General features: G+C 41.9%; 1 protein-coding gene across 1 annotated transcript in view; it reads right to left on the minus strand.

Annotated features, from left to right (window-relative positions):
* adcy9 (adenylate cyclase 9) overlaps positions 1 to 16,745 on the minus strand; it is a 37,547-nt gene that overhangs the window by 9,006 nt on the left and 11,796 nt on the right. Inside the window, exons 2-7 of the mRNA XM_061093040.1 lie at positions 6,623 to 6,822; positions 5,789 to 5,896; positions 5,330 to 5,604; positions 4,428 to 4,530; positions 3,160 to 3,377; positions 2,100 to 2,259 (exon numbers count right to left, since the gene is read on the minus strand). Coding sequence (XP_060949023.1) covers positions 2,100 to 2,259; positions 3,160 to 3,377; positions 4,428 to 4,530; positions 5,330 to 5,604; positions 5,789 to 5,896; positions 6,623 to 6,822 — 1,064 coding nt within the window. The remainder of the gene's footprint in view (positions 1 to 2,099; positions 2,260 to 3,159; positions 3,378 to 4,427; positions 4,531 to 5,329; positions 5,605 to 5,788; positions 5,897 to 6,622; positions 6,823 to 16,745) is intronic.

Below are 16,745 nucleotides of genomic sequence, written 5' to 3' on the forward strand. Positions count from 1 at the left end.
GACGATCTCTGGCTTCAGACCACAGCCGGCAAGCTTTCAAAATGCCAGACCCCTCTCTGCTTACTTTAGCTTTGGGATATCACTGAAGACAATCTATTATGGCTTGAAAATCACAATTATTACCACAAACATGATAAGCAGGAACAGCATAGCACAGTCGTACGGAGAGTGGGAGCAGCGGTTAGATCACCAGCAGTGCTAACGGTGATGGTCTGTAGTGCTGAGAGCAGCAGGGTTGTGGAGCAGCAGTAGGGAGCAATGATACAAGCTGCTTTCAGACTTTCTCCGTCTGGCTCCCTAGTGTAAAGCCTGCAGAAAGTCAGGAGGAGCCCATGCGAAAACAGAGCAGGAGATAGCAGCGTCTAAAGATATTTTTAGGCAAAATCCCCAAATGATTGAATATTTAGTTTTAATATAAAAGGCTGGCAAATACTGGAGCTGCAACCAGGAAATGTTTGATATTTTTTAGGGTCTGGAGTTTTACTCCGCTGAAGTTGTGCTTTATGTTTACACATTTGTTTGTGCAGCTCATTTACAGTATGCAGATATTCAAGTCATGGAATTACCCTCTCACCCTGTAGAGTGGGCGCCCCGTTACCTAAGATTCTTATTGAGCTTCAGAAACTCAGCATGTGAAAGCTGCAGTGGTTCAGTTCCAACCCGGCCCTGTGCTGCATGTTGTCCCCATTCTATGACCACATTTTACATTTGCGCTCTCCTGTCAATAAAGCCCCCGAAATGAAGTAAAAAAGAAAGAATCTCAGGTATTGCTGTATTTTACAGGTCCATTATTCCCTTATAAGTTATTGAAAGAACCAGGCTGCTATTTACAGGAGAAACATTTTTGTTTTAGTAAGTTGAATTGTTTATCCTCCACTTCTTTTGCGTTTTTATTTTGGACACATTTGACTGTTAAACTGTTATTTTCACGGGTGACACTTACTATGTCTCACAATCCCATTTTATCAATGTGTTTTTCCTTATTAATATTTATTTTAATCGAAACTGTAGACTAGGTTTTGATAATTTCTGCTAAATTAAACTATACTGATGAGCAATGTCCTGATCATTGTTTTTAACATATAGGGTATCTGCTGATACTGAGTCGTATCTGATGCTTTATGTATCTGAAATACAGAGATAACACTATAGACTGTAGCTGTAGACTAGTTTATCACGCACAGCTTGTTTCTTATGAGCTTTTTGATCCACATACTGGATGTCAGTTTTTAAAGGACTGATATGACATAAATTCAATTTTAGCTGGGAGAATTACACCTCTCACAGTGATCCACTAGAAAGACGACATCTCACATCTTACATGTTGGTTTTTGAAAAAGCTTTTCCTTGGTCTCTTGTGGTTGTACAGTGTTGTTACAGAGGAATTATCCTCTCAAAAACAAGCATTGACAAGCTCTGAAAGTCGCATTTGGAGACACACAAACTCAAAGTAAGTTTGATAAGTGTCTGCCGACGTGATAAACCACCGGCTAAATTATTTATTTGACTTAACAGCAACTTAGAAGCAAATTAAAATGAGAAGCTGCAGCTGAATGTGCTCTACACTTCCAGCGGGATGCTGCACTGTAGGATAAAAACAGCATTAACAAGATGAACCCCTCTATAAAATAAGAGGAGTTCCTCTTATTTGTAGAAACCAAAAATGTCTCAGTCTGTTTAGTCTTAGAGGACATAACTGGTCCAGCAGCTTTTAGAAGCAGTTTGCCTGACTCCTGGTTTTTTGCAACAGACAATAAAATGTTTGAATATGTTATTCCTGCACCCACAACTATTTTTAGTCGCAAATGCAAATCGCACGGTCAAGCCTTGATTTAAAATTTTAGTACCAAAGTATATGCAGTAGAGGAAATGTCTTTACTATTACTGTATGATAATAACTGGGAATCCTCTTAACAGACTTTTCCTGACCTGAAGACTTTACCTGTCACCAGCCAAGCTGGAAACAGTGTGATATGAGGCCCTTCAAACAGAAATGGAAATCCTGTAAGAGTGCCCAGTTACAGTGCAGACTTTGTTTGTATTGATTCACCCTCACAGTGTTTTCTGTTTTTTAATGCCACCACCTGATACACATTTACCTGGAGGGGCAGGTGGACGCTGGTTGTGAGATGGGATAAGACGGAGATGGCAGGAAGGGAAACTAACACGGCCCCAATCACATGATGGGGAATCCATCCAGAGACCATCAGGAGCAGGGAGCGGGTACAGTTCATCACCTCCTCAAGATAAAAGGCCATACTGCGTGAGAGAGGAGAGCAAAAGTTAAATCCACAAAACTTGTGCAATAACTGTACAAATCAAAATTGCACAGAAAACAGAGGAAAGAAAAACATATTTTCTCTTTCCCCTGAAACATTCACCCCCTCCCAGTCCTATTCTATTCAATAATGGAAAAACTGCAGCAGATTCTCATCAGTCCTTAATCAAGACACATTACTAAACATAACTATGCTGCCCAATTCCCAGCTAGAAGATGAAGATTTATTGCCCATTTAGGCATGGCAATGAATTCAAATTAATTCAATTTTAAATACTCTCCACTGAGGCACATACACAGCTATGAAAACACACCACAAAATAAATAAACCACATCTATTGCACTCAGACATACTGGAAAATCTAATACCTGGTACCTGTATGACATAATACCAATGTCGGAGCCAATAGTGTTCTTTCACAAAAGCCATGGGCTTGAGCCAGTCCCTTCTGAACAGGGAAGTTAAGCCACTGTGGTGTGGCAGCCAAACAACACATAGAATAATTTGTTTTGGTTTCAGTGGGGAGTCATAGAGCTGCATGACTGTCTATCAGTGGTTTCACACACTGCACCACTGAGGCCTTGGAGATACAGGCTTTTATTCCAACCAATCACTGCAGCGGCCGATATGAAACAAGCACTTGTATTCTTCGAGCCTGATGGCACAGCACTGACAGCAGCAGCCTGAATGACAGAGGCTTTTCTATTCTGCTGGGGGAAAAAATGAATCTGTGGAAAACACTCAGTCCAGCCTTTCTGTTTCAAGTTTGAGACGCTATACGAACGTGTCTGTTTGATTATGACACCGAGGATGCGACTCCCACACACAGATACAAAGCAAACCAACAAACACAACGTCCATCTGCCTGCAGCCTCCTCACCGTATGGACAGCACCAGAGAGGCCAGCTCCAGCACACCGGCCAGGGGAGCCAGGGCCAGGGCTGCAGGGGCTGGAGGGCCCACACTGGCTGGGCTCACGAGAGGTGGCAGGAAGCAGGCCAGGGTCAGAGCCAGGAAGACAAAACAGCTGAGGAGAACGTCCAGGAAGGAGCTGAAGGTGGAGCTGGCAAACGTCTGCACCTGAGCCTGGTTGTCTACCTGGAGGGGAGAAGGAGTGAGAAACTAAACGACACACAGAGGCTCAAATGAATTCTCACCAAAAAGTCTAACATCATTGTTTTGTATCATCCAAAGTCCACATGTACCTGCCTTTGATGATGCAATATTAGATTATGGTGCTTCCTTATTTTCTTAATTTTGATATGGCCATAATATTAACAAAGGTTTACTAGCCAGTTTCATTCATAGATAAAGTAAGTAACGACCAAAGATAGAAGTATATTTTCTTGGATGATCCAAATGTTTTTCTTTCTTTTTTTTTAAATTTAAATCAAGACTTAATTTTGAATTGTTATATTCCAATTTATCTTGTTTATTTCTATTTAAAATGATCCTTTCAATTTTTTTTATCTCTGTACTTAATTTATATAATTTCCCTAAGGCCTTTTTATTTCTTATGCTATGTAATTGAATTATTGGTGAAATCTGCTATGCAAATAAACTTTAAATTATAGTTGTTATAACAAACTGAACATCAAATTTCTTGGTTCATGTTTTCTGTATTTTTTGGGGGGGTTTCCTGCAGTAATACTTGTGAAACAGCAGAGGGCTGCAAGGCTGTGAGGTCAAAGCAGGGCAACTGGAACTGGTCCCGGGTGTGTGAGTGGCACTAATGTGGCAGAAAATTTGGGAAACAGGGTGGGATACAAGGAAGAAGTTACAACAATCACCCATTCACTCACAAATTTGCAGACAGACACAGACAAAAAATACTGGCGAAGACTCCTGGATGTGTTTAGAAACTAGAGTTTATCTGAGCTCTCTGTCTGTCTGTGGACGCATGGACTTAACAAATATCTGGGGGAATTTGGAAAAATGGACAGGAAAACAACTGACTCTGACATTTATGTTCTCACATACAGGCCCTCCAGAACACACCATGTTCAGATTTCAGTGCATGTCTGAGAGCAGCTTCAATGTGATGAAAGCAAACAAAGTATAAAGCAAACTTATAGGTGCACTAACATAGCAGTGGAGTGTGTGTGTGTGTGTGTGTGTGTGTCTGTGTGTGTGTGTGTGTGTATATACCTCCTCCTTGTAGCTGCTGCGATAGGCCTTTTCCAGAGTTCTTTCTAGGAAATTGAGGCTGATCTTGTTGATGGGTGGCTTGAAAAAGTAATCTTTCATCAAACTGTGAACCAGAGACGTCATATGAGTTTACTTTGGAAATCAAATAGTACTGAAACAATAACAAACCAAAATTACAAATAACTTTTCAGTGTATTGACTTAGTAATGAATGTCAGATTACAAGAAGTCTTTGAGTGTATGGTAGGTTTGAGTGGACTGCATCCAACTCCATTCTGTTTTTAAGAGCATCATGAGTTTCAATATTTTCTGTCAAACTCCTGACGCAGGAGTGAATGTAACAGTTTAATGATGTGTGTTATTACTGTCAGAGACTTTGCAAACCACCAACCGTTGAATGCAGGGATGATCTCCATCCCCACAATCCTAAATATGATGGGTGGGATTAGAAAAATGGAAGGAGGTTGTGTTTTCACCCCTTTCGGGTTTTTGTTAGTTAGTTTGTTTGTAAACAAGATTACGTGCAAAAAAATAATAATATAACAGATGGAAAGATGTGGTATGGGTCAGGGAAGAACGCATTCACTTTTGTTGTGAGTATGAGTGTGTGAAAATGTAAGGGGACTGTTTGGCCTTGGCAGAGGTATGCTCTCTACTGAGTAACACAATAATACAGTAGAAAATGCTTATAGTTATCACGTATTAAGGGATCAACCGTTTATGTGGATCAAAAAGCTTGGGACTGCTTATAGTGATCAATGTGGTTCCAGAACAACCGGGATCACTACAAACGTTTCCACTGTAATATTCATATAATTGACAACCTCACCCTCATCACATATCATCCATCACCCTTGAGGGACTTTATCTGTCATAAATTCAACCTTTAGCCTCTGTGCTCACCTGTCCTCCCTGATAACGTCCACAAAGTGGGCATCGCTCTTCTCTCGGAAGCTCTTGGCACGCAGCTGGATCAGAGCGGAGTGGTCCATACCGGGACCCGCTGCCCCCGTGCCTCCAGCCATGCCTAGACTGGTGCCAGTCCCCGTGCTGGTGCTGGTCTTCTTCTCTTTCTCCTGAAGCATGTCGCACAAGGAGCTCTGGCTGGCCCGCACTGGGTCTTCCAGTGGGGGACTCAGGAGGCCGTTGGCCGCCCGGGGGCTGTGACCTGGGATGAACTGGAGGAGGTGAAGAAAGCAAAGAGGAAGAGATAGACGGGATTCAGAAGACGGAGGAGTAGATGGAGAGGAAGGACACAATGAGGAGGTGGCAAAAGGAGTGGTTGTTGCGTAGTGACAAACACTTTAAGGAGTGTTTTACAGGTGCACTTGTGCTGTTACTGTTCAACCATGCATGTCATACCTTGGCACTACTTGTCTTGTGCTCTTCATGGCAGCCATTCAACACAGTCACATCATCGCCCTGCTCTGTCCCCACAGACAAGGCCACGCTACGGGACACACAGGGAGGCTGGAGAGAGAAAAGGACAATGGAGGGAGAAGTTGAATAATAAGAACAAGAATTGCTGTTTTGATGGGCGGAGAATTGGGTTTCGGACTTTCTCCAGAGTTTGCAAAAACACAGAAATCTCTGTAGTGTTCAGGTGAGGAGCGGTGCCGCAGACAGAGGGAGGACGTAACGTATTCATTCCGCTGCGGAGATCACATGTTTTTGTTTTACAGAACATCAACACCAGCGTCTGCCCTCATCACCAAAAGCTTTCTTTGCATCTTCGTCTGTGTCTTCTATTTGTATGGAACCACTTTTCGGGGGACTGGCCAGAAAAAACTTTGCAGAAAGTCCAGAGCCTCTCACTCTGACATTTGGGTTCTCATATTATGCCAGAACATGTTCAGAGGTTCTCCAGAGCTCACTGCATGTCTGACAGCAGTTTATGTGACAGACTCACAGTCAAATCAGAGGGTATCATCTCTGACATCATTACCGTTAGATTAAATTAATCTGAAATGAATATGAGCTAAATAACGTGTGCATCAGCCACATTTGGAAGTAATGGAAAAGGGACAGTCTTCATGTTGGGGAGTGTAGAGAGTAAAAGTTTCATCCAAGAAGAAGTACATCTTCAAAAGCACAGCTATCATGAGAAGTGCAAACAAAGTGAAGGTTAGTTTAGTAAAGAAACTGGTGCAACGGTCATCAGCAGTTTTCTTCTTTTTTATTCTTAACCTGACTTACCCCGATCCTGTCTGGTGGCTGGTGGGGCAGCAGGAGCTCTGCAGCCTGCGCTCCCCCAGGGATGAGGTCTGGTGTGTGGTGCTGAGGACATGAGGACAGGCCGACCACGGCAAAGTCCCCACCAGGCAGTCCCACCTGAGAACAGCCACACTGCACATCCAGCACAACCTTCCTCCCTGAGATCAGGTAGGTCGGCAGCCCTGAAAGACAGAAAACCCATTCTGGTCAGACTTTCATAATCACAACTTTCATTATTTTCTTGGTTCGACTTAAAGGTGACACAGAAAAGAGGAACAAGTGGCACAGGAGCAGTTCCACCAGCATCTGTTGTCATTCACAGAAATCAAATCATTGCACTGAGAATGCAAACCTGCCAGGAACGATTTGTTTATGCAAAACATTCGCTGTGCAAAAAATCCTCTCGTGTGAGGATTGCCACCTGTTACAATAAATCAGTGTACCACACAATAAAAGATTATAAGTATGCTATAAAAAATCTTTTAGTCAATTTTCAAATAGTTGATGGTTCTTTGTTTTATATTTTATATCATTATTGAATAATCATTTTCCTTTGGTTGCTTATCAGACTAAACTTGAGATGAAATGTTAAAATAAAATTCATATCGATTTGTAGTCCTTTTGTTTAAAATAACGGAAATGTAGCTTTCTATTTAGCTTGAAGATGATCTAGATTATTGTTTAATCCTTTTGTCAAGCTCTTTGTAACTATCAAGAAAAGAGCTTTACAAATCATTATTATTATTATAGTTTCAGACATTCCCTCACCAGCTGATTGTAAGCCCCTCTTGTTCCATGCACAATCAGGAGGTAACGCAACACTGAGTGTTTCACCAACAATGTTTGCAAATCATGCAGAGCTCTGGCTGTGTTCACACTGCCGCAGGGCCAACGAGACAAAACACAAACAGTGGATTAAAGTGGTGGCCCACAGCCAGCCGCTATCAGCATGACCAAACACACAGTAACCTGTCGATCTGGCCTCTTTGTTCAAACAGCTAAAGATGTTCACCTTGTTAGCACAGTGATGACTAGAGGGGCAACCAGAGGACCATAAAGGGGACATTCAGGAGTCTTTATGGGCTCCCTGCCTCAATCTGATCGCTCTTCTTACATTTCATCGTTATGTGCACGATTAACTCAGAAAAAAAAGCCCTCATTGGGCTTCACAGGGCAGGAGTGGTCCCTGCAGCACAGACTCACAGTGATTTTCTACACTGCTCATCTGTTTTCACAAGAACCCTGCAGACGCTCATTCCTGGATCGAAGTCTTACAAGAGAAATTATGCATCAATGCATTCAATGCATTCTGGCTGGATTATTACTGCAGATTATTTACAAATATTATCTGACAAATCACACTGAAATGGCACTCAGGAGACGACATCCAAGGCCCAATAGTCTGCATTTAAAATCACTAGATCTGGATTCTAATTTGGATCTGAACCAAATTATACAAACTCATAAAAATCAGTCCTCTAAAGGTGCCTGATTTTTTTATTTCAAAATCCACGAATTATTCTCTGTGAATCATTGACAATTTTTAATGTAAAACTGTCAATTTCTCACATTGTTTAAGAAAGAGAAAATGTATTCCCTGACCCATACCACATCCTGCCACTCATTTTGTGGTAATGAATCCTGTAGTTTTTTGTGTAATGCTGCCAACCAACAGACAGACAAACAAACAATTGCAGATGAAAACATAACCTCCTTGGTTTACGTAAAATTATCATCCGTATCACCTTTGTCTTAAATATTTTTGCTACATTACACAAAAAAAGGAAACATTTGCAACTAACTGTCGAAAAAGCAGCATTTATCCAGTTCTCTTTTTTTGAAATAACTTTGAAAATGATGAGTGAATGAGCTGGGTTAAACCTTTTTGTAAATACATGAATGACACGGAAAACAAGCAGGATTATCTGGGATTATCTTCTGAGAAATTTGTGCTGTCCCTGTTGAAACAGGGAGGAGCCCTGTGATGCACGATATCAGGTCGATATTAAACAGAAAAATGAAAAAACGTGACGATGTGTCCGCCTGTGTAAGTGTGACTGATGGGCCTCCAACCCATATGTGAAGGCATGTGCGTCAGTCGGATGCTGAGTAGGTGTGTTCACACGCACACACACACAAACACACACACTCCCCCTCACGTCTGTCTCTCATTTCACTGGATGCATCTACAGCTTTAATCATCCGTCCCTCTCTTCTGTTCTCACCACTTTTCACACATTCTAGTGAGGCAGTGTGACATTAATCTAATAACAAATAGGAGATTTTTAGTACGACGACATGAGGTTGAATATCAGTAAAGGCTTTGCTGCTTTTCCCAACTGCCACACACAGTGACAGTCTAAACCCAGTGAGCACTTTTGATTATAATATTTCATAAAGCAAAATACAGACTTTTCTGTAGATTTGTCACGTTATTGACAGAACCTGGTCACTTTATTGAGTGTTTCACTGATTCAGGGTTAATCTGCCGTCAGCCCCATATACAACAAAACGCCAGAGGTTAAGACAACCACTGCAGAACCAATGGACATGTCAAAGTTTCACCACAGACTTTTGTCCGGCTTCCTTGTTTGCATAAATAAAATTAGTTATGTGTAACTAACGATGAACTCATCTTGAGAGTCTGGAAGAACTGTGTGTTTTGTTCCGGGACCGAGGACAATGTGGACCTGGCAGACGTCCAAAGCCTTTAGGCCAACAACAGTCCTATCTTAGGGTTTGAGTTCTCTCTCTCTCTCTCTCTCTCTCTCTCTCTTTCTCTCTCTCTCTCTCTCTCTCTCTCTCTCTCTCTCTCTCTCTCTCTCTCTCTCTCTCTCTCTCTCTCTCTCTCTCTCTCTCTCTCTCTCTCTCTCTCTGTCTCTCTCTCACAAACTCACTCACTCACTCACTCACTCACACACATAAACACAAATCCGCCACAACATTAAAACCAGATAAACTGTTTTATTGTAATGGACCTTCATGCAAAGGTCCACTGCTTTTCTCTGCCGCCCATTAGCTCGTAGGCACTCTACTCTATCAGATTTTAATGGATGTTAACAGGCGCCTTCTGCACAACAAGCCAAGCATATGGCTTTGAATTCACTAATGATGGCTCATCTGCCTCTTTCTATTTTGATCTTGATCTCCGGTCGCTCACTGAGACAGGAAATAATCAAATAATTCTAAAATGATGCAATCAAAATTAAAATATCAAATAATTATATGTTAGTAAGAGTTTTTTTTCTTATCATTCTTTCCCATGAAAACACTGAACTCTTTTATGCATCCGCCACAGTCAGAAACCACAATCTGCTGGTTGCATGTTGTATTAGAAAACTTGACACAAAAGCTATTAAGATGCAACTTCAATACACGACTGAGAAGACAGCAAGAAACTGCTGTTAAACTCAAGTAAGATGTTAACAAAATGCATTCAACTTTTTTTTACCACACAATTTGTTTTGACTGACTTATATGTATGCATGACTAAACTAAACTAAAATGTTCTCTGTCCACACAAGCGTTTTGGTTTCAGTTTTAACCCGTGTTCATACATGCCAGTTGTTTTCTTCCCGAAGGGTCATATACTCTTCACTGAAAAGACACAATCAGCAGGCGGTTGTGTGTGTCGATGTCGTTGTTTCCAAAATGCTATTTTTTTTTTATATTTTCAACCGACAGTGTTTCCAAACCTCTATGTAGAAGTTGAAGTTAAGTGGATGTAGCTGAAGTCCCCAGATCTTAACTTGACAGAACCCGCCGAATTTCTGACCGACACCTTATCATCATCATCAAAACAATAAGCAATATGTCAGAATTTCTTCATCAAAATGTACACATAATTCTCTAAGACATCAACAAAATGTTGCCATAAATGTTTAAGCGTCCTTATTTGGATCGGCACCAAAATATAATGGGTTCTCTTCCCTGACTCATACCACATCCACGCACAAAGTTTTTCGTGGTAATCCATCTCATAGTTTTTGCTAAATCCTGCTGACAGACAAACAAACAAAGGCTGATGAAACATAACCTCCCTGGTGACGGTAAAGATTGACATGATCCTTTGGTACAGGTAATAACCACCTGAGCCATCATCACCTTGTCTAAACCAAAGACTGTAAATAAAGATGGAGGACATGACTGCTCCCTTGAAGTGAGGCCAAAGCGTCTCAATCACTCGACTGCGGTTAAGCTCATAAATCCCAGCTCCTCCATGTTAGTGGATGGGACATAAACCGAACTATAAAGTCAACGTACACCTCACACATTGTCCATCTTTATATAAAATATGGTCTTAACACTGAAGCGGCCAGTCAACTTCACTCATCTTCTCTGGATGTTTGCTCAAAGAAAAATATGATTTTTGTGACATAAGAAGTAAAAAAAAAGCTTATTTTGTAAGTCTAGTGTTTGTCTTGGTGGCTCTGTCTTGTTCGTATCATCTCTGCTAGTGTCCCAGTTTGTTATAAGAGTGTAACAGTGACACAGTGTGATCATTCCAGGACATTTGATACCTGTGCTCTTTTGTCTGTGTTACACAAAAGTACAATCTTCCATAACAGCAAAGGCACAAAAATCTATCAAGCAAAGCACAGCCAACTGAGAACAACTTGCAATCTTCCTTCTTACTCTCCTGCATGAGAGGAACAATGCTGATGAGTTCGACACACTGTGTAGGTGAAGATAAAGGAGATAGCAAAAACTACAGAGAGCGGCCGACGGCGCAGAGATGGAGGAGGAAGAAACCGTGAGCACTTTGAAGGTCGCTGAGTTCAGCATGCCTCACATAACCCGCATTCCTCGTCTACTTCCATTTCAGCTTTCTGACTTCATCAACAGCTCGGCCCTGAACTCTATAACAGGCCTTGAATTTCGCGGGCATTTAAAGGCTGGACAAAAAGACGGAAAGTAAAATGTGTAGTTTTCCAATGAACCGAGGTTAACGTGTGTGAAAGTACGAGTATCAACTATCTACATACAGTTAAAACTCGAAGGCAGAACAAATGAAATCCTTTTCTTACAAATCACTCTGTGTTTGTGTATGTGTGTGTGTGTTTGTGTGTGTGTGTGTGTGTGTGAGAGAGAGAGAGGGCAGCACTCTGAAGTCTCAATGCAGCTAAATGGTTTTTATTGATTTATTGAGAGCAGCTGTCAGGAGAGAGGGTTCAGCTGAGGACATCACCATCACTGCTACAACACAGACATACAAACAAAGGGCACATAAACACCTCTTCATAACTGCACTGGCTGGAGCATGTAGGCCTGAACAGGAGGAACTTGGTCTGACAACATGAGAAAAGAATGGAATTTACTAAATTTGGAGGGGCTTTATCATCTTCACCTCCACCAATCATATGTCTTCATTCCGGTTTGTCAGCAGGATTACGCAAAAACTACTGAGAGGATTTTCTTGAAACTTGGTGGAAGGATGGGATATGGACCAACGAAGAATCCAATTACATTTGGAGAGGAATCAAGTAAAGGGGAAGATCCACGATTGTTTTTTTTACTTTCTATTTCACAGGAGAACATCTGATCTTAATATATAGCATGTATATGCAATGTTGTGGTACGTTTGGGTGAGACCAGGTAGAAGAGGTGCCTGGTGGGGTCATTTTATGAGTTGTGGTTCCCGTGGAATAGCGAGAAACGTTCGAAGGTCCACATCGGCCCTGATGCACCTCAGCAAAAGACTACACCCGCATGTGGAGGGAGGAGAAACAAAAATGAGCGTGCCAATGGATTTACTTGTAAAGGTAGCATGCATGTTATTACCTGACAAAGGAAGATCCGGAAAACCGAGTCTTGATTGTCAACATACAATGACATTCCAATTTTGACTCGAAACAAAATCATTTACACCGTGTTTTGAGCCTAACTGTGATCCGAGCACGAATGTGGCTCAGGATGAGGATATCAGAGGACATTTAGGCTTAAACATGGTGTCAATGACGCTGTTTCAAGTTGAATTAGATTGTCGGGGCTTACGGACACTTGGATGACGCAACTCAAGCAGTTTGAAGGCATTTTATGTATTTTCTGTTGTTTTATATGTTTGAAGAAGAATTATCCCTTTAAAATAAGGAATAAGAAAGAATTCAACCTAGAAATTAGGATTTCTAAAACAGGTTCTGTGTCTGTGTAGGTTCATATACAATCATCATCCACTAAAAGGGCATAGCCCTTCAAACACAAGATATCCTTTCCAGGAAATATGAAGTATCTGTCTGTCTGAGACAAAGTGGATGGATGATCAGACACACACACACACACCAATCTGGCCTTTCCTATGTGTATGACTCATCCAAGGTAGTGCACTGCGGATATCTTTACCCCTCATATTCGCACATATTGACACTTTCAAAGCATGCACACACACACAGACACACTTGGAGCAGACCAAGTGTGTAGGCACATGAATGAATCAATCTATGAATGAACAGAGGGATGAATGGAGAAGAAGCATAGCTAAGCCGTCAAATTCCACATACACACCTGAAGACCATGGACACTATGGACACACGCGCAAACACACACACACACATAAGCATGCACAAACACACACACACACATAAGCATGCACACACACAAACACACACATAAGCATGCACACACACAAACACACACACGCATGCATGCACACACACAGCAAAAAAAGGCTCTCTTACTTACATGCTTCCGCTTTCCTGACACACATACAGAAAAAATTCAAAACTGAACTGAAAAGAAATAGTAAACTATTGGTAAAGACATAAATAACCATTATCATTAAAAAAACTATTCCTGTAGAAAAATGTCCTGCCACGACCTATTGATAGTTATCATGATAAAAGTCAATTTATGTTTCTTTTAAAGTTGAAAGACAGACAGACAACAAAACATAAAAAAATCTGAGGTTGATCAATAATGTGTAATACCTTCTCATAGTGCAAAATGCAGAACCACTTTATCTATTGAACTCTTGTTATATTACTGTTGATAAAAATGATATTGTGATAATTATTGACTATGGTAACGTCCTGTGAAGGGTCTCTTTCACTCATTGCAAACATCATTGTGAGAAACTAATGAAAAGACTATTAACTCGACTATGGAAATAATTGGGAGTTGCAGCAGTACATTTCACATCACCTCCTACCGACACAATTATTATTCAGTTGTGTGACAAATTTGCATACCTACATACACACATACTGACACACTAGGTGCAGGTCACAAACGCACAGCCCCATTCGTGTGCCTTCCCGTGAGAAAGTCTGGGTGAACGTTTCAGACAATCCCCCAGAGGGCAGATCCCAATCCGGACTCTGCACTTCCTGACAAATGACCTTCGACCTTACGGAGGCTTCCAACCACATGATCAAAACCGTCCCCGGTGACCCCAAAGGTCGCCAGCTTCCCTCTGGTCCCACAACACAGAAAAGTGAACTTTTGTGTGACTCTGGAAGACAGAGGGAGACAGAGGGAGGCCCTCAAACATTTACTCAAACCAGTTACACTTCTAAAACAACCCGAGTCAACATGAAGGAGAAGGACGAGGAGAAGACAGACAGCGGAGAAAACTTCCCCTCCTCTCTTCCAGCTTCATCTAACCTTTTCTCACATTCTTCACTTTCATGTCACTGCTTGGAACAGTCAGAAAATAAACAACTCTGGTACTAAAAATAGACTTCAACATGTTTTCCCATCTCAGGGAGCTGGCCCTCCAGCAGCGTCTAACTTCTATCTCTAACCTTCGTCTTGAATGTTTTCCCTCTCATGCCAAACCACACGTTTCTCCCAACCTCTTAGTAACTCTCTCTATCTTACCAACTACTCTCGCCATGTTTCTACTTTCTCGGGTTTCTTCTACTTTCTCCCACCGTCTACCCTCCACGGTTCTCCTTGGTCGTGGCGGGTCCTGACTACAGGCCCCAATGCAACAGCACATGCCTCCATATTTGGACACGCTGATGAGACTCTCACACTATACTCCTTCAAATACCCTCTTATCCCTCCCCTTCCCTCTTTTGTGCCATCATTTGAGTCCAGGGAGTTCCTTGCTCTCTCCCTCTCCTTCCTCCCCTTTCCCTTTTCCCCCCCTCCACCTCATTTATCTCTCTCTTTAGAGACATGCATTGAAGTCTGGATGTTTTTCCAGAAATTTTGCACGGGGGATAAATATGAGAACCAAAAGGTCTGAGAGAGTTGCATGGGCATTTTCAATATCTTTCCCTGTCAGATCCGAATAAAATGTCCAAGTGAGCCCATGTGAGTAGGAAAGCTTCCAGAAACAGCCAGAAAGTGGGTGTGTTAATGATGTTAATGAAATGTTTTTAAGGGCATTTTGGCTTTTTTGACAAGATAGTAAGTGTGAAATGTTGAGAGAGAATTGGGGAAGACACACAGAACTGCAAAAAACGAAATATCCCAAGACGAAAAGAGGTACCATACATGTAGAAGACGCAAAAAAGATGTCAACAGTGACGAGTTTGAGAGCTATTGGTGATAAAGGCGGGCATCTGTGTCGATGTGCTGTAAATAAAAACACCTGATTTGGCAGGGGAGTTTGTCCCGCCTCCCGCGTGCTCTCGCCAGGCACAATCCCTCGCCTGAATGTTCTCGAACATTTTCCTGTTGTTATGAATGTGTCTGAAACAGATGATGTCCTGCTGTGCTCTTCATAGGTGAAAGGCAAAATGTCCAGAGCCCCTTTTCTACGCATATTCTGAAGTGGGTTTCGGTCTAACACAGGATCTTTGTCACACCATCTCTAACATCAGGAGCTTGTTCTAACTGGATCCAGCTCGAGATTGGAACGGAATGAGAAACAAAACCACTTACCGATTTACATTTGCCTAAAAGTAAATGACATGAATTGGAGCCAGGATTAAGTAACCTCAGATGGATAGGCATGCTTTAGAGTTTGCGTCAATAAAATCATACCCCAACCCCCTCCTGTCGCTGATCTGTGTAACAAAGGCAAGATGGTGAAAGAATACATATGTCCTTTTTTCATCATCCACTATCGGTTTATCAGCAGCTCCCTTTCTCCGTGGGTCCTGTGTGTGTTTAACATGTAGCGCAGTGGGTTGACCCGAGCAATGACGCACTGCAACTATCACTGCGTCACTCTCATCAACACACACACACACAAACACACACACACACACACACACACACACACACACACACACACAAAGCAGTTAAGAATCTCACTTCAGGGGGCTCTGAGTTTCTCTCGGGGAGGCGGTCGCTCTGCGGCAGAGGAAAAGTCCTTGAGCAGGAAACAACAGACCTTGGTCCTGCTGTAAAGGTCGGGACTCTAATGATAAGTTGCGTGTCACTTGGTTTTACGCATGTTCACGCACTCGGCCACATATTTCCTCTCGTTATCATCATCTTGTCTCACGATGAAATGCACACATGCAGCAGGTTAACGCATGTTTGTTCTCCTCACGAAACCGAAATGTTACATAACATATTTTTAGGTGATGAACCTGAACTACAAAGCTAATTTGAGTCACAGAGTGATTCATTCTGCGGTTTGCCTTGAATTCACGATGCCACGCACACTCACACCTTTGTACTTCTATTTTAGGAGACTCTTTGACATACTACATTCCTTAGTCCCTTACCCTTACCTAAACCTAATTCTAACCTTAAAACCAAGTCTTAAACCTCAAACGGCTTATTGAAAAAGTGGAGACCGGTCAAAATGTCCTAACTCTGTAGGATCCATGCTTTAAATGTTCCTCACAAAGAAACACACATACACACATAACTCCCCCGGTGCCATGAGCTGTACTGTGGGAAATCCTTAAGAAATAGTTATGACTAGAAAATATGCTCCATCTTCTCCTCTTCCCTCTCATGTCACACAGCTCTCTCTCTCTCTCTCTCTCTCTCTCTCTCTCTCTCTCTCTCTCTCTCTACAGACCACTAGGGACCAGCTCTTCATATGCTTTTTATGGTAAACTTAACTGACGCAGTTTTTCCCGCCTCGAAACACAGATGGTAAACTCATGAATAGATGAATTGTTAAAAAAGATATCTCAGACAATGCCGAAGCACCACATCTGAAAATGTACATCCATTTTCGTACTATACAATTAAGTAT

Source organism: Limanda limanda, chromosome 2, assembly GCF_963576545.1.
Source record: "Limanda limanda chromosome 2, fLimLim1.1, whole genome shotgun sequence".
Classification (NCBI taxonomy): Eukaryota; Metazoa; Chordata; class Actinopteri; order Pleuronectiformes; family Pleuronectidae; genus Limanda; species Limanda limanda.